Raw genomic sequence first — 18973 nt, forward strand, 5'->3', positions numbered from 1 at the left:
CATTTCAAATCACATACTACTTATCATCTGACTTAACATTTCCATATCTATTTTTCTATGTTTAAATAGGTTAGCTTTCAAGACATTCTTTTCACAGAGAGAAACAAACTTAAAGATCTTCCTAAATTGTACTTTATACTGCAAAGAGGGGCAGCAAGTTGTATGCTTCTTCACAAAACAAGCTAAAAAAAGCCCCTTAATTTTGTTCATAAGAAAAATAGCCCATCAATTAATTTTCTTCTTAATCAACTGGCATAGAAATTAAACTGAAGTTCAAAAATATCAGAGAAACAGTGAATGAGCTCCCCTATGGAAAAGATGCAACACAAATGTTATCAGCATAATTTAGTGATTTTATTTTTGAGATTTTTTAAAAAACACACCTTTATTATTTTTATAACTAACTCAAGGCGACAAACATATTCAAAACTTCTTCTTCTTCCAATATTCTCCACAATAACAACCACAAGAGGTAGGTTGGACTGAGAAAGTGTGGCTGACCCAAAGTCATCCAACCAGGACTAGGATTTACAGACCCTTGGTTCTAGTCTGGTGCCTTAACAATTAGACTGTATTTTGATTACATGGATATTTCTTTGCCTTCTGCTTTGTTATTTTAACACCAACTGTTGAGGACTGAATTCTGTACTGTAGTCAAGACTCCAAGTCATCTTCCTCTTAGATAGCTTCCAACATCTTTAGTGAGCAAAGTTGCGAGAAGATGAAACCTAGAAAGCAGATGTATCAGATCTGGACTGCAAAAACCCAGGTGACCATTAGATGGCAGCAAAAAGATTCGGGGAAACTTTTTTGGCTACCTTCTAGAAGATCATTATTTTCAATTTTTGCAATTTGGGTACAACAGATACAAGAAGTAAGAGAATAAGATGTAGATAACACTGGGGAAGCACATTTCCATTCATGCAGCTCATTGAATAACAAAGAATTTTGCCCTCTCATTTGCTTTCATTCTCCATGCAGCTCAAATATGCAACACAGCTGAAGTCCATATTACATCTTGCTGGATGTAAACAGGGTTGGCTGAGAATAAATACTCAAGGAGTCCCTTGTGTAATTTGTTCACTCTATGACACCATAGTTACAGGGCCAGTATGCATTTTAGAAATAGGTGCAGTTTTATTAGTCATTTTAATTATTTATGTTAATTATCACTTTTTTATTGTTTTTTTAATCTCACTTGCCAATTTTCTATTTATTTGTTGTGTGTGTGTGTGTGGGAGGTTACAAAAATAGCATTATTGTTGTTGTTAGTCTCCAAGAGTCACTTGTTTGAGATAGGCAGCCATGTACATTGATTAAAGTTCAATCAATCCATAGTATAAAGAAATATTGTTTGAGCATCCCAGGTTTCCTTTTCCTTGTCCTTGAATTAATATCCTATACTGATTTGGAATATATTCAAGCTTCTGAACTGTGTTTCCTACTGGAGAAAGTATGTTCAATAACTTGCCACAAACTCAGACAAGAGGTAGGATACAACTGTTATCATAAGTATTCATACATAGTTTGGAAGAATATTGGCTGAGATTAGATTTGTGTTAAAAGATTAAATTTTCTGTGATCCAGATTTTGTGTTTGGTTCCTGATTTGAAGGCTTTATTGATGGATTTTTACAACTATACTAATGAATATTGCTTTAGTTTCATAAATGTTTATGGAGTAAGCTAGCAATGACTAATCTAAGACCTATTAGTTCTGAAAGACTAAAGTATGACTTAATTTGAATGCAATCCAATATGCATACCAGGGCTATGAAGAGATCCAGTAACATTCTGCATTGTAATATGCTACTATAAATAGCTGTTTTTTGGAATGCAAATGGAACTTAGAAAAAGCACTAACAACACCAAGTTGGAGTATTTATTTCAATGATCACTTTTATTCTCTATTAATATCAGAAATAATTAGCTTTTAAGAGTTATTAATCTAGTTTTTATTGCCACTCCAAAAAAAAATTGAATCGTTCCCCACCCCCCCAGCCTCTAAACTGCATGCTAAAATTTAGTGGTGAAACTTTGCAAAACTTCATATTGAGCAGGACAACTTTTGGCAAACCAAAATTAAAAATCATCATTTTCATCACTTATCACCAAATATAGGTAGTCCTCAACTTACAGCAGTTCATTTATTGTTCATTCAAAGTTACAACATTACTGAAAAAAAGGTGACTTATGACTTTTTCACACTTACGACCAGTGTAGCATCCTCATGGTCATGTGATCAAAATTCAGATGCTTAGCAGCTGATTCATATTTATGATGGAGTCATGTGATCAATTTTTGCAACCTGACAAAGTCAATGGGGAAGCCAGATTCACTTAACAATCATGTTACTAACTTAACAACTGCAATGATTCACTTAACAGCTGTGGCAAGAAAGGTCGTAAAATGGGGCAAAAATCAGTTAACGAATGTCTCACTTAGTAACATACATTTTGGGCTCAGTTGTTCGTAAGCTGAGGACTACCTGTATGTTTCCTGCATCCCATGGAGAATGGACTTTCTTTAAAAATCAAAGTATAACTTCTAATCAGAAAAAGAACCTTACCTGAGCTAAATTAAATAAAAATTCAATTTAATTTAACCAATTTAAATTTAATTTCTATTTTAGTTTAAAATTCAAGTTTATTGGTCATCCACATGTTTTAAAGGCTGAATTATAAGCTTTACAGATTCTAACATATACTTATTTAGCTTGTATTTAGATCAGTACTTATGGATTTGGATCATTTCTCTTTAGAGATACAACCTTGAAAGTTCTTGCAAAACCAGTATTTGTGTTAATCAGTCTAGAATCCTTGTTCTTGATTTAACTCAAAGAATAGACACTGGATTTTTATAAATTCTTAACATGATTCAGAGGAAACATGAGTAACCTGGATAACATGGAATGAGCCCTCTTTGATAGTTGACAGACTTATCTGCCTAAATCTTTATTGCAAAGAAGGGGTTTAATTTAGAAGATGGGTTAGTAGCCACTTAAAATAGCAAGGCATGGTGCAGACCTTGTCAACACCCAGGGTATATTTGAATACAAGGACACAGAGCAATACTCAAGAACCTATTTATGACTATCAAAAGCTGTCTTTAAGAAGACTTTCAATATGAGGACTGAAGTGGAAACTTCTAATTCCAGTCAGGGGAAGAAAACGAAATATCAAGATTTATATACCTAAGCGCTTAGTCTTCTCATCACTCACATATGGGTTCCAACCTTTCTGAGGTGTTATAGATTAGCAGAGTGTGATGATGAGATACAACTTGATCTTTTTTTTCCAGTGAGATGATAGTTTGAAGAAATAGCAATATATTTGCCTCACACAATTGTTGTAATTTAATTTAGCCATTGAAGGTGGCTAAATAAAGAGCATAGTGAAAGATTAAAAACATAAATGAAAGCTAAAATCATGTATTAAACACCAGCAAAAGAGAATTAAATACTGAGAGAAGTCCAAATACAGCTAAGGAACTATATTTCATTATTTTAGAGAATGCAAAAAGTCCTTTCCACTAGAGCCTCTATAGTGAGATGCGGAACATTATCAAAAGGTATTCTCAGGGAGATCCTGACAATTAGACAGAGGTATTTAATATTAAAAAAATGATTCTTCAGATAATCAGGTCCCAAACTATGCTTAGAAAGCAACTAAGAACCAATGCAATCCAAGGCATAATGTGATCCAAGTTTTTTCTGGTTATTAAGTTTACCTGCTGTATTTTGCACCAATTGGAATTTTTGGGCTTTTTTCAAGGATAGCCTTACATTCAACATGTTTCAATAGCCAGTGTAGGATGAAACTAAGGTATGGACGACCTTTACCAAATCTTCAGTAGCTTTGAAAGTTTCATAGTTGGCATACTAGCTTTAATTGTGTGAAAATACTCCTTGTTGCAGCTGTCATCTAAGAATTCAGTGACAGCTGAGGATTAAGGAGCATTCCCAGAGTGTGGAATTGCTCTTTCAGAAATAGAATCTTGTCCAAAACTGACTAAACATTAGTCAATAATTGTAATTCCATACTTATTTGCACCTTTGTCTTTTTTTTTTAACTTTCACTCAGACTATTATCATACTTAGCAAATTTGAAAAGGAGGAAAGAGAAAAAAGGAGGAATAGAACCAGTATCATCAATATAATGTTGGCACCCCATTTCAAATGATCTCTGGCACGATCTCCCCCAAACATTTTCATATAGATCAGGGGTCCACAACCCCAGGACCCCATTGAGAACTGGGCCATTGAAGCCGTAGGCGAGCATGTGAAGCATATGCACAGGATTTATGATGTGCATGTGAAATTGTTCCCCCCCCCACTAAAGTGATCAGTCTGCAGAACCAAAAAGGTTGGGGAGCCCTGATGTAGATTCGAAATAAGTGGGTCAGTTGGGTAGATATTGCTCAATAATAATCCCCCTGCATCAGTTTTGGGTACAAAGGATTGGAACTATTGGGGAACGGTACCCCCATGTGACACCACTATACAATATTGTATCATGTAACCCAGAAAGTACTGTAATTGAAAATTGCAAAAGGTCCAGGATAATTAAATGACTTAAACCCTTTACAGAGCTTTATTGTGCAGCACTGGGGTATTTTAGACAGCACTTTGCAATGAACATGTTGATCAGGGTGTCTCCCCTAAGTCCATATCTTTCATGAAGTTTATGAGGCAGCTGTGATATGACAGGTCTTCTCAGTAATAATTCCTAATGGACTCTCCCAGATGTACTTGAAGTCCTCACCTTGCTGCAATGCCATAGCCAAAAGCCAGATTGAAATGGGCCACATATACTTTATCAGCTATATTAGTTTAAAGCTGCAAGGCAATCTTCTAATTTTTTCCAGAAATAGATGGAATGTCATTGTTTAGCTCTCCTGGGCTAAGTGTGGGCAGCTTTAGTAGAGGGCTTATAATTGCAGTTTTTATGTGGGGGTGGGGGCCTGGGAAACTTTCTCCAAACATAAGATTACAAAGATTTACATGGGATACATGAAAAAGAGACCTTTCTTGCATTTTGTTGTTTATATTTGTGTAGTACAGTTGCAACCTGCAACCTTTCCTGCAAGTTTCCTAGGAAGGAAGTTGCAAGTTCAAAAGTACTGACATACTTCCACCATCAGCTGTAACATGATCCCCACTGACTTTTTCCCTGAAAGTGTTCCAATTCACTTGTGGGAAGATGTCAAGCTAATCTCCTCTTATTGCAAATAAGGATAATAACAATAATAACAATAATAATAACAATAATAATAACAATAATAACAACAATAATAACAATAATAATAACAACAACAACAACAACAACAATAATAATAATAATAATTTAATTTGTATACCGCCCTTTTTCCAAAGGACTCAGGGCGGTGCACAGCCAGAATAAAAATACAAAGAAAAAACAATACATATAATATTAAGAACACCCCTTAAAAAACTTATTCAATTGGCTGAAAATTTAAAATATAATAACACCCTATAAAAATTTACAATAATTTAAAACCCATAAAAACGAATTAAAAATTTTAAAATCAAGCCAGTCCAGCTAGACGGAATAAATAAGTTTTAAGTTCGCGGCGAAAGGTCCGAAGGTCGGCTAGTTGACGAAGTCCAGGGGGAAGTTCGTTCCACAAGGTAGGAGCCCCCACAGAGAAGGCCCTCCCCCTGGGGGCCGCCAGTCGACATTGTCTGGCTGACGGCACCCTAAGGAGTCCCTCTCTGTGAGAACGCACTGGTTGCTGGGAGATAGAAGATGGCAGTAGACGGTCCCGTAAATATCCTGGTCCTAAGCCATGGAGCGCTTTAAAGGTGGTCACCAATACCTTGAAGCGTACCTGGAAGACAACAGGCAGCCAGTGCAGTCTGCGCAGGACGGGTGTTACATGGGAGCTCCGAACCGCTCCCTCTATCCCCTGCGCAGCTGCGTTCTGGACTAACTGGAGTCTCCGGGTGCTCTTCAAGGGGAGCCCCATGTAGAGAGCATTGCAATAGTCCAAGCGAGAAGTCACGAGAGCATGAGTGCCCGTGCATAGGGCATCCCAGTCCAGGAAGGGGCGCAACTGGCGAATCAGGTGAACCTGATAAAAAGCTCTCCTGGAGACGGCCGTCAAATGGTCTTCGAAAGATAACCGTCCATCCAGGAGAACGCCCAAGTTGCGCACCCTTTCCATAGGGGCCAATGACTCACCCCCAACAGTCAGCCGCGGCTGCAGCTGACTGTACCGGGGTGCCGGCATCCACAGCCACTCCGGACCACGTTATCGTTTCAGATGTTTGCTTAAATAGGATTATCAGTGGAGGGCAAAAAATCAGTGGGAGTGAGACCTACTTCTGATTTCCTATAGGCTTCTCCACTGAATTATCTTGTGGAAATCTGGCAGCGAGCATTAGAAATCTTTCTTTCCTTTCTTCCATTCTTCTTTCCTCCCTCCCTCCTTTTCCTTTCCTTTCCTTTCTTTCCCTCTTCCCAGCCAGGCAGGTTGTGGCTATTTCCGAGAAGAGGAAAATTGAGGGATTGCACAAGTGGCTTAGAAAATATCATGGAATTTTGAAAATGTGAACCACATGATTGCAGCAGCAGCCCTGCAGCTCTGACACAACCACAATTTCCCCAAATTTCATTCCCTCAGAAGTAATGGTTCCATCATTTTCTAGGTTTGACTACGTTTTCACCCAGTTGAAGGTTACAGATAAAATAAATTTATTTATAGGTTTTTCCTGATCATTAGATTTTTATCTTGTTTGTCTTTCTTTTCTTAAGGAAAAGGAAAGTAAAATATTTTAGGAAAAAAAAGTAAAACAATGTGCTGCAAGATATAATGAACTACTTCCAGTAGGATATATTTTTGGACATGATATTGCCAGTAATTTATTACAGGCTGGTATCTCATAAACTAAAAAATTATAAGGATTTTGTAAGTTTCAAAATGAATTGAAATTATTTCAAATGTTACATGAGAACAACACTTCTCTGCAATTCACTAAAGGAGCCTGAGTTTTTAAGGCTTTTGCATACATCAGGGTGAAAAAAATGTTGTGCTTTAAAACAAAATCAAAGGATCATTTGCTAATGTTTTAAGGAATCATTAACTTCCTTAAAGGGTGACATCACTCTGGTGCAAGTGTGAAAAACAGAAGACACCTTTAATCAATAGAAATGAGAAGCTGTGTTTAGTGAGATCAAAGCAGTTTCTGAATGCAATAATTCTTGAAGTATGCACAGCTTTAGGCAGTCATGCTTAGTCTGTTGTAGAGCTCTTATTATTAAATTTCTGTACTAATGGATGGGGAAATTTTATTTCAAAATAAAGAGCTCAATCCTGGGAACGATCTTACTAATATTGGAAAAAACTACAGCAAAAAATAAAAATTAGTAGAAATGGTTCTTAGCTCAGGAATTCAGTATGTTGCTGCCTTCAGGAATTATGAGTAGCCTGTATTATATTGGGGAAGAGAAGTCCTGTCCAAATATCTATCTGGAGAAAGTCAGTGGTAAAATCTGAACAGGTTTACTACTGGTTTGTTGGCTGCGCATGCACACTGTGCGCCAAATGCGTGCTGCGTGCATGTGTGATATGCACCACACACCAAATGCGAGGTGCATGCACGTGCATACCAAAAGGAGGCATGGAGTAAGTAGAACAGCGCAGGGGGTAGGGGCTTTCATCAGCTGTGGTGTGCAATCTTTTTTTTTACTTTTAAAAGCATTTTTTACAACCGATTCAGCCAAATAGGTTGTAAAAAATCCTTTTAAAAGTAAAAAAAAGAGGCTCTGACTCAGCTGTGATTGTCAGTGTGTTTGTGTGATTGTCAGTGATGATTGTCAGTGTGGCTCAGCTGTGATTGTCAGAGCCTTTTTTTTTTAACCTTTTAAAAGCATTTTTTACAACCGGAAAGAAGCGGCAAGCAGGCGATTGGGTGGGCATGGATGGGGGCCCCAGGGATTGGGTGGGCATGGGTGGGGGCCCCAGGGATTTTTGCTACCGGTTTTCCGAACCACCTGCCACCATCGCTACCGGATCGGCTGATCCAGTCCAAAACAGGAGCATTTCACCCCTTTTAGAAAAAGTTCTAAAATTTCACTAGGCATTTCTGATATAAGACCTTTTAAGGCTAACAATCATGAAGATTTTCCCAGCATGATGGACTTGGCCTCCAATTCAAAACTCTTGGCATTTGAGGAACTATTTACATGATTATTTATATTTAAGGGAAGGTAGCACTTCATTTCTGCCCACATTGCTTTATTCATTTTTACAACTGTCTTACTAATCTATCAGATCTTCCTATTAGAGAATGAAAATTACATATTTTTCAAATTTTTGTGGACTCCAACAAACTATTTGCTATATTATTTCATCAGGACCAATGAGTGTCTTTTATATAAGCTTGTGATTTTCATGTCTCTCATAACAATAACGCAGCTTAAAAAGAAAACCAGGCAAGTGAAAAGATTGCATTTTTGAAAATGTGTTTAATATCCATATTTTTGTCTGTAGGGCAAAGCCAAAACAGTCTGGCCTAGTTTCAAGTTACAAATCCATACACCTTTCCTTTTCCCTTTCAGTTAAATGAACAGTGTGGCAACAAAAACGCTTGGATACCCAAAATAAAACATTTCAACAACCGCTTAAAGAAATGAAAAACTCAGAGTCTGTATTTCTCTTCCAGAGTGATTTAGTCTAGTTTGGTAATGAACTCCATGAAAAGGGTAGAACCTTCTGCTCAGGTACAATGAATGAAGATCAATATATCAGACAGATATTATTTAATGGGTGAGCGGAGGAGGGGGAGGTGGGAGTCATGTTGCGATTTTAAACATTATGATTGATTGAGATTCCTTTTAAAGCAAAATTAAGTACTGTAAGTTTTATTTGGGATAGGATTTCTGCTAATGATCAAGCATCAACTAAATGATATATGAAATGCAGCTTTCTATCTATCTTTCCAAGTAAGAAATATGGAGAGCAAAAGGCTACAATGTTAGACCTGAGCACTGACATGGACAATCTTTCATATTTTGCATTCAGCTATAGAAAAAAAAAGCAAACCCTATCCCAAAATAGATGAGATAGGGTCAACCATTACTGTCCAACAAGCTGAAAGCAGCCATATCCTGTCATTGCAGCAGTCACTTTACCTATGTATTTTGACAGTTAATATGAGCTGCATTTTGGTGAAAAAGCTACAAGTAACCATGGCACATATGAACCCTGAAAGAAACAGACATGTGAGTTGGTGAAAACTGGGAGAAGGGAAAAACAAAACAAAACAAAACAAAACAGACTTTATTAACTTTATTGGGAGAAATAGGTGCAATGGATGTGATTCACTAGAAATCTAGATAATCCTGGAAACTGCTTACATTTTATCTCCAGTAAAAGATGCTTAAGTATCAGTTGTTTGTCTAGGAAAAGAAGCAAGAACTATGATTGAGAGTGAAAGAAAAAAGGAAGACACGGTCCTTCAAAGCTTTGACAACGTATCATACTGATGAGAAACTCCCATTCTAAAGGTAGTCATATATTTGGAGGAGATTATTTTAAAGATGATCACTATGAACTTTCTTACGGTATCTTCAGTTGTGATAGTGATAGTGACATATTGCGTTTCCTTACTCTTTATACAGGCTCATTTAATTCCATTTAAGTATGAGACTCATCTTCTGACCAAATGGTGCATGCACTGTCCTACTTCAGAAGAAAGGGTCAGGACCCCAAATAGACTTAAAAATCTGGTCTTAGTCACCTGATCTGCTAACGTAACCAAAGGATATCCTCATATTAGTTTACAAACAAAGCCCTTATGTCCAATTTTGCTCTCTCCTCCTAATTCTCTTAGCTTTCAAAATGTTTGGCCCCTGACTGTTTCTGTTTGTATTATTACCTATAAGAAATTAAGGGAGGACTGAGAATCATCAGCTGTAAGTGAAGAACTGAGGTCTGTACCAGGGTACTTGATCATACAGTACTGCTCAAATAATTTGCAGCAAACATCCTTTTAGCTATTTGCAGGAGGAGCGTTTTGCCACAAGTTTCAAGCAACTGGATTCTTCTTTGGTTTTTAAGGTTTTTTTTTTAAAGATGAAAAAGTAAGGAATATTAAAAAAAAAACACCACTTCTTAACAGAGAAGAAAATTAAACACAAGACAGAGTATTAGAAAAGTCTGCCTCTTCTACATACACTTCCTTCAAGATGTAAATGCAGCAAATGCATCCAAAACAATGCAGAAAGCAAATATGAAAAATTAGGAAGGATAAGAACTTTGGCTAAAGGATTTTCTAGAGCCAGCATTTGTACGCATGTTAAAGAGAGCACAGTTTTCTAAAGGAAACATCAATGAATGAATCAAAGAATTAGGTGAGGAAAGAAAAAAAATAGGAGAAATTTTACATTTATTCAAAGGGGAGAGCTGACACCTGTCAAATTCCTGACAAAATAGTAACTCTTAGGATGCTGAGAGGGGAGAAAAATCTAAGCTCACAGTTGTTATGTAAACTCTGCATTGCATTCCTTTCTCATAGATTATGAAGTCACTCTAAGGAAAAATTGCTGCCACACTGACTTGCTATTTAATTCATCTTGTATCCAAAAACAATTTTTTTTACTAAAGATGAAATTATTTGGAATAGCATGCTAATGCTGATGCTGTCAATAGGCAGGACACTGCATTATCTTGTAGAGTGCAAAAATCCTATACCAACCTTCAGTGCAACCTCATACCATTGACCTATGTGGTTTCTTCCCCTTCCCTCCAATGAGATGTAGTCTTACAAAAAAGAATTTTTTTAAAAAATATTGACGGTGGACTGTCTCCAGTTTCTTTACCCTGCCACCAAAACCACATTTCTTCACACTAAGTGTGTGCACCCTGCATCATGGAACTGCACTCTGGGTCTGTAGTGTTTGGAAGTTCACGGTACATGGAACCATCTTTTTCCTTTCACTGCCCAGAGCAGATAGTGCCTTTGCAATTGCTTAGCACTAGACCAACCAATCTTCTTTTCCTTGGCTACTTAGCTTAAGTTGCCATAATCCTTGCTGAGAATCAATGATGCCTTGCTCTACGGATGGGACAAGAATGCAAGAGAAAAACAAAGAACCTGATCCTGGTTTCTTGGAGCCATTTTGTGGACTTCTTGCCAATCCCAAGGCTGCATCTCAAAACATTTCTGACTCTCTGTTTCCTTCTGCAGTTCCAGTTATATATATATTTTGGCCTATTGCTCCTGCTCAGTTTGAAGAGCTGTTATTAGAAGATCCAGAAGTTGAGGCGACAGCAGCTCCAGCTGGGCTGCTTGTTGATACAGACTTGCGGATGTGAGGAAGCAAGTAGGGGTCACATGCCAATTGTTGGACATCTATCCGATCTTCCTTCCTATATGCCAGACAACGCCTAATAAATGCCTAAAAGATAACAAAAGACAAGGAGAAAATAGGCACCAGAAATGAAAACTGGTACTCTCCCCCCTTTTGTAAAGGGAAGAAACTAGCAGCACTATCAAAAACAAAATCAAATTTGTATGTTAACGAAGTGTTATAGCAAATTATAGAAAAATCTTCCTATATTGTAAGAAATTTGCCCCAGATAGATTTCTCCAGGTCAAGTTTTCATTTGTGATACAGGCATTCCTCCTAAAAATCTGATTGAAAGGCAGCTTTTCAACATTTATTTCAGCTTCCCTACATTTATTTCACTGGTCTTTTATCTGTTTTAAAGAAGAAACAAGTTTCTGGAAGAAACAAGTTTCTGGAATGCAAGAACATTTTCGCCCCTCTCAGTCAGAAGTAGGTGATAAGCAATTCAAATGATCAATAGACTCAAAAATTTAGTGCTTTTTCCTCCAATAGGAGAATTAAACAAATCCCTAAAAACAGACTAATCATATTCCCCTGTACCAAATATAACTCTTTTTACCTTTGCTTCTGGTGTTACCACTGGCTTAGGAGGAAACTGTACTTCTGTAGCTTTAAGGATTGTGTTTTCCTGCAGTATATCTTGCTGAGATTGGTTGTGACCAAAGGGCTGCAGAGGAAGAGAAAAAGTGCAAGAAAGGGATAGAAGGATGACTACAGAACTAAAAATTTCTAGGAGAAGAAAATGAGCGAACTATGTATTTAGCTTTGAGAAAAGATGAAGAAGAAGGGATATGAGAACATTCTGCTCTATTGAAAAGGATCATACAGAAGGCCATTCACTATTGTCCAGACATGGAAGAATGGTGAAGTTGTTGTAAGAAACCTGAATGGTTGGAACACCTCCTAATAGTAAGAGCAGTTGAATAGTGGAATCAATTAACAAGAAAAACTATGGCTCTCCTTTGCTGGATGTGTCTATGCAAAGAGTGGCCAATATCTGCGCAGAATGCTTTATTTGAATTTCTTCAGATAATGAACTGCATTTGAAGTGTGAAACAAAACTGCTAGCTGTAATCATTAATCAAATTCCAAGTATATTTTTTCATTTTCCTTTATATCTGACATTCCTTTATGAGTTAGACAGCCAATCAAGATTTTTTTAAAATATTACATTTCATGAATAAAAATAAATGATTGAAGTCTTCAAAATATTCATATTGTTGGTTAACCATGTTTTATATATAATATAGATCTAATAGTTTTAACAATGGAAGTGTTAATATTAGTATGTATTACTTATAACTACTGGGAATCCTTGGTATTAATGGCAAAATACAAATTTGTTAAATTCAGAAACTTTAATATGTAAGCACAGACATTTTTAACAGAATCTACTTGCACAAATTTTAGTTATATCAACAGGATAGAACATGTGCTTTAACAGTTAAACCAGATGTTAAGATTTTTAGAAACACATAGCTCATGAAAGCTTCTACTTTTTAATAAAATTTGTTAGATGGAAAATATATCAACCACATTCCTAATCTTAGGAACTGTAACTGAATGCACGTAAGACTTAGGCTAAAGTGACTGAATATTTTTTGCAATACCTTAATTGCCCTTCCACTTACCTTTCTGCCATAAAGACACTGGTAGAAGATAACTCCTACTGACCAAACATCTACTTTATTTGAAATCTTTGGAGGCTCTTTTCCAACCACAAAACATTCAGGTGGCAGATACCTGAGGAAGAGAGAGCAATAGCTACATTTATTTTAAATGCCCATTTTTTCACCATTGACCATTTATGTCCCAGAATGTATTTTACCCAAGCACTATTACTGAATTTCATACAGATAAAATCCCACCCCCATTTGCTTATTAGGGAATGTTCTGGTTCTATATGGCATACACTGAAACAACCACTATAAATTTCCATTAACTTTTGTTGTTGCAGAAATAGCAGCAAGATACCAATTTGCTTTAATTTGCTTCTTTGATTTAAAGTTGAATAAAATGTCTCTTACTTCAGCTCTCTATTACAACAATTCCGTTGTAAGGAGCAAAATTATTCTGAAACAATAAAAATCAAGCATAGGAAATCAGCTGGCTTTATTAATATATGTCCAATTATTGAAATAATGATACAAACATTATGGTTATCGCCATATTTCCTGTACTACCCAATATGAAAATGCTGTGGATTTTACACCACACTTCTATAGTTCAACCTATGGACTCCAAAGATGTTCTTCACACCTGTTGATGTAAATGGGTCTGCATTTTCTGGAGAGTTATTTATAACGTTATAACCAGGGCTAACACTATAATTTGGGTGATAAAGGATAAACAGCAAGTATTCTCAAATACGTTGCTTCAACTGATTTGTTGGCTTATAAGGAAAGGACACTATATCTTCAGAGTGCAATCCCCAAGTACATATCCTCAAGTGATCTTTAGTCTGATCACATCTTACAGTATTGCTTACTTGTTCAGGTCAGGCAAAAGATCATCCATCTTATATTTCAAGTAAGCTACCACAACCAGAACACTTCTGATTTGCTTTTCTTTGGAAGTGCATGATGTATCAGTGGCCAGCTATGAAGTTCACCTTATTACCCATTCAGGATTCTCAGACACTGTGCTCTTCAGACAGCTGCAGTCAAATATGTGTAGAATGTGGATAAAATGTTCTGAACTTGAAATGAAAATTATGAGTATTTCAAGCTTGGAACAAACTATCCAGTGTTCTATAATTTTCATCTCAGATATAATAGGGCCTTTTAAAAGGAAATACTGGGATATTGAAATAAGTTGTTATCCTCTCAATTTTTTGTTCCAGGTCTACAAACTTAGATGACTTGCCTACCTACCAGCTAGTCTAGAGAAAAATATTCATGATTATGATTTTTATTATTTTTTCAAATTAATTTCCATAGTAAAAATATAGGCACATCTTTTGCAATGATTTTTCCCTTAAATATTCCCAGAATAATTTTTCTGTTGTCCTAAGATGTCCATAATTTGGAAATGAGGCAAGAGATGGCCTTTCTCATATATTCGAACAGGTCTTTGAAAATCACTAATTTATTTTGTTATAAATTTTACAAAGAAGGTCCCTTAAATATTTACATGTGTCTAATCTTTTGAAATGAGGAGGTGATAAGCTGCCTAGGAAAGCCAAGGAAAATCATCAAAACTATAAAAAAGAATATTTTGGAGATGCGATGTGACACCCGAAAAATACAGCAGACTTCATTTAATCCTCCAGGGAAAGACTGAAGGCAAACGAAGAACATCATGGCTTCAAAATCTAAGGGGCTGTTTCAACAAAACTCAGCAGCACTTTTTCGTGTAGGTGTGATAAAATAGGATCGCCAACATACGATGACAGATATGGCACAAGAAGAAGCTTTCGAAAGATCTTTTCAATATGTCAGATTGTTAATTGAGTTGGAAAAATTAAGGATGTGCAAAACTCAATTATTTAGGGATAGAATAGACAATTATAGACAAAACTCAATTATTTAGGGATAGACTGATGGGCAGGGCCAACATGACATCACTCACATCACTTTCTCTCTCTCTCTTCCTTTCTTTCTCTTTCTCTCTCTGTCACCGCCGCTGCGCCGGGGCTGTCATTCCAGTGGGGACGATAGCCGACATAGCCAACGACCCCACATTCCAGCTGCCCAGGAAGCCTCACCCTGCCTCCATTTGCTAACCCTGCATCCTGTTGCTCGTTGGTGGCTCTCTCTCCTGCTCACTGCTTCCGGGACCGCTGCTGCAACCTCAAATCTTCTGTTGCTGCTGGCCCGCTACCACCTCTCAGCTGAGAGGCGGACAGGAAGCAGCAGGCGCTCAAGTTGGCACCAGCTGCTTCCACCCCTGTGCAAAGGCCCCAAGCCTGATCAGAGCAACATCACTGCCCAGGCTGCCCAGGATTACTCAGGGTGGTTTGCCTAGGAGTAATCAGGACTCAATAGCCCAGGCAGCACAGGATGAATTAAGGCTTGCTAGCCCAGACGAGGTGCAGCTGGAGCTGTGTGCCAGTTGCATGGCTGGGGGGTGAAATCAGGGGGGAAGTAGATGGATACAGGCGGCAGGACCCGAGGCGGAGGGGAAGGCAAGCGGGTGGCAGTTGCCCAAAGGCCACATGGAAGCTGAGCACGCCAGTCCAAAAGGCGAGCGAGCCTCGCCATTCCCCCAAGGCGGCTCTTCTTTGGCTGAGCGCAGCAGGTCTCCCTTCCCGACCATCAGCATCAGCCTTTCATCTGCCCGCCCTCCCCAGACTGCCCATGCACACCGCAGCAGAGCAGCAGTCTCAGCTTTAGCGGCTGCTGCGGGAGAAGGAAGAAAGTGCTCCGAGAGAGTGGGCAGCCTAGCCTGGAAGTGACGCGTCCTCCATCATTGGCTGGATGCAGGCAACGGGGAAGGCAAGTAGGCAGCAGTCGCCCAAAAACTTTCTGAATCATCCGAGTCCAGGAGTCCGGGTCCAGGAACCTGGGTCACAACACTTGCAGAAGCCGAGCGTGTCAGACCCAAAAGGCAAGCAAGCCTTGCCATGTCCCTCTGAGAAGCTGAGCACACCTTTCTCTCTCCCCCATCAGCCTTACCTTCTAGATCCTCCACCGGTGTATTCAGCATGCCCATCAACCCGACGGAGCCAGCGCATTGGTAAGGCAGACGGCAGCACTTCTTCACTGGAGGACCTTCTACGCATGCGCAAAACCTGCACATGCGCAGAAGGTAAAAACATTACTTCCTGGATCGCTGAGCCAACCATGACAATTGCTACTGGATCGCCCGATCCTGTCCAAACCGGGAGCATTTCACCCCTATACTGTCGTCATTATTTCTCCTACTTTACAAAAATCTTTTGGCAAAACGTATGTTTTTCTCTGTTTTTCCTCAAGTTTTAATGACATTTAATTTTAAAACATTATGGACAGTGCAAGACAAAAAACAGATTATATACCCACCAGTATGTACCAGCTCCTTGAGATGTTAGCTCCATGCCATCAACTGAATTGTAACTGTCATCGTCCATGATTTTTGAGAGGCCGAAGTCAGTGATTTTAATTTCACCACAAGCAGTACCGTTTACCAAGAGGATGTTTCCTGGGCAGGAAAAAAAATGAAGTTGAACAGACTTATTAGGGTGGATAGAATAGCAAAATAATTCTTTCAATCAATGTGATATCTTATTGTATTAATCTAAAAGATAAAAAAAATGCACTGGCTTCCTTCCCAAAACTTAATGTAGATATTTTCTCACGTCCAAGAGAAACTCTCCTTAGATGTAATGTTACAGGATAAACTAATAGGTGAAGGGAAATGGCAAATAATAATAATAATAATAATAATAATAATAATAATAATAATAATAATAATAATAATAATAATAATAATAATAATGGCTATCAAACATCAAATATGCTAATAAACTCTCATATTTGCTTTATATGGATAATCTGTAGCTTTGTGGAAAAACAGAAAAATCATTGTCAGTTATGGATAAATTACCTTAAGGATTTTTAGCACAGAAACAGCAATGGAACATGGCCTAAAGAAATTACTACAGTAGCAATAAATTGAGATAAAATCATGAATAGTAATGGAATAAAGAAGGTGAAATGATCAGGAGCCATCATGAAGTAGTCTACAAGTATTTTACAGTTGGATAACATCGAACATGAAGAAGTTAAAATGTGATTACTAAATAATACCTATAAAATGAAAAAAGTGCTGAAGATGATGGAAACACCATCAAAATCATTAGTATCTGGACTATACCCATGATGTGATATATACTGTTGGAATTTTAACTGGATAGTTTGGACCACAAAACAAGAAAACTATTGATTATTTATTATTCATTTTATCTCTACTGTTATATTGATATTGTATACCTGCCCTGCAGAAATGGAGGTAGAGGTTTACTTCAGGTCAAACTATTGAAGAAAAAAAATGCACTGACTGATTATCTAAGAAAGCCAAGGACAAGCACTGATGCAAATTAAAAACTGGACCTTAAGGACCTTCCTTTTGTGCAGGAAACAAAATATGAATATCAAAATAATATAATAAAAACATAAACAGAATGCACTCAAGCAAAAGCATTATATGGCCAATTTCTACAAAAGATAAAAATGGATAAAGATAGAACTGGCAATAGCATAAAACTGGAACATTAAAGAAATAATCTGACAATTACCGTAATTTTGGGGCCCAAGAGCAGGCTATTCAAACTAAAATAATCTAGCCCTGAATTGAAATTATCAAATGATTCAAAGTGCAGATTGTGCAAAGAGGCAGAAGAAACAGATCACAGCTCATGCAAGATCACACAAATAAGGACATAGTACAGTTGCCAAAATGTTCAGTGGAAAATCTGTAAAAATTACCATATGCCAGTAATGAAAATTTGGTGGGAATGTCAATTACAAAAGGCAACATTAGATCCACAATATAATATTCCAATACTAGTTCAGTGATGGCAAAACTATGAAACCTGTGTCAAAAGTGATATGCCAAAGCATTTTGGTGACATACCAGCATTCACCAACACCTGACAACAACTATTCTTGAAAACACACCTTGTTCTTGTGCAATTTTTGAGGCTGTGAAGGCCATGTGAAAATAGGGTATCTTCTTGTGTATCTTTGGACATCTGAAGGCTGTGCGCACAAGAGCTATATTCTGAAAATCATGTCAGAATGGGATATGCTTTTATGCAGCTTTCAGAGGCTGCAAAAGAGCATTTTTGAAGCCACTTCAAGAATGAAGGCCTCATGTGATCTAGACCAGGCTCATATAGGCTGCAGTGGCCTGCAACAACAACAAAAAAATTCTGGCTGCATAAGATCAAATCTTAAGAATGAATGCATATAAAGGCAGAATTAAGAGGACAGCAACAGACAACAAATGCCACCTCTGCATTTGTGAAGCAGAAGAAACAATGGGCCACCTAGTTAGCTGCTGTAAGAAGATGGCACAGACTGACTACAAGAGGGAATGACAAAATAACAACAATGGTGTACTGGAATATCTGCAAGAAATACCATTTATTTGAAGGAAGAACTGATGGGGCCACAAAATACAAAGTAATAGAACGTGAAGAAGTTAAAGTGCTCTGGGACTTTAGAATTCAAACAGACAAGCATCTATCACATGACTTAACAATTGTTGACAAGAAAAACAAAAAACATCTGGATAGTGGATGTGGCAATACCTGGAGACACCAGAATAGAAGACAAAGAAAGGGTGAAAATCATAAAACAAGACCTGCAAATGAAGTAGAAAAACTATTGTAAAAGTGAATATTATCAATAGTAATATTGATTAGTAAGGTGCCTTGGGTGGAATTCCAAAATGTCTGGAGCACTACTTGAATACTGACAAAATTAACATCAGTTAAGGGCAAAAGATAGATTTATTTGGAACAGCTTATATCCTGTGACAGTACCTGCCTATTTGCAGGTCCTTGAGAATAATTTGACAGGTTGAACAAACATGCCAAATCCAGTATAAATATCTGGCAGGTTGTGCAACCAACCATAATTTTCTAAAATGTATTAGTTGCTCTCCAATTAAGTT

General features: G+C 37.5%; 2 protein-coding genes across 11 annotated transcripts in view; both read right to left on the reverse strand.

The window, feature by feature from the left end:
- The window catches only part of METTL16 (methyltransferase 16, RNA N6-adenosine), a 50546-nt gene extending 34173 nt beyond the window's left edge, over positions 1 to 16373 (reverse strand). Inside the window, exons 1-2 of one of the 2 annotated variants that reach the window (XM_058184135.1) lie at positions 16357 to 16373; positions 13006 to 13117 (exon numbers count right to left, since the gene is read on the reverse strand). In XM_058184135.1, coding sequence (XP_058040118.1) covers positions 13006 to 13016 — 11 coding nt within the window. In that variant the 5' untranslated portion in view covers positions 13017 to 13117; positions 16357 to 16373. Of the gene's footprint in view, positions 1 to 13005; positions 13118 to 16356 lie in introns of those variants that run through there. The other variant, XM_058184136.1, reaches the window with a different exon arrangement.
- The window catches only part of LOC131198900 (serine/threonine-protein kinase tousled-like 2), a 62322-nt gene continuing 43973 nt past the window's right edge, over positions 625 to 18973 (reverse strand). For all 9 annotated transcript variants that reach the window (XM_058184130.1, XM_058184127.1, XM_058184132.1 and 6 more), the window contains 4 exons: positions 16357 to 16495; positions 13006 to 13117; positions 11934 to 12041; positions 625 to 11422 (listed from right to left, as the gene is read on the reverse strand). In XM_058184130.1, coding sequence (XP_058040113.1) covers positions 11249 to 11422; positions 11934 to 12041; positions 13006 to 13117; positions 16357 to 16495 — 533 coding nt within the window. In that variant the 3' untranslated portion in view covers positions 625 to 11248. The remainder of the gene's footprint in view (positions 11423 to 11933; positions 12042 to 13005; positions 13118 to 16356; positions 16496 to 18973) is intronic.

This window comes from Ahaetulla prasina, chromosome 4 (genome assembly GCF_028640845.1).
Source record: "Ahaetulla prasina isolate Xishuangbanna chromosome 4, ASM2864084v1, whole genome shotgun sequence".
Classification (NCBI taxonomy): domain Eukaryota; kingdom Metazoa; phylum Chordata; class Lepidosauria; order Squamata; family Colubridae; genus Ahaetulla; species Ahaetulla prasina.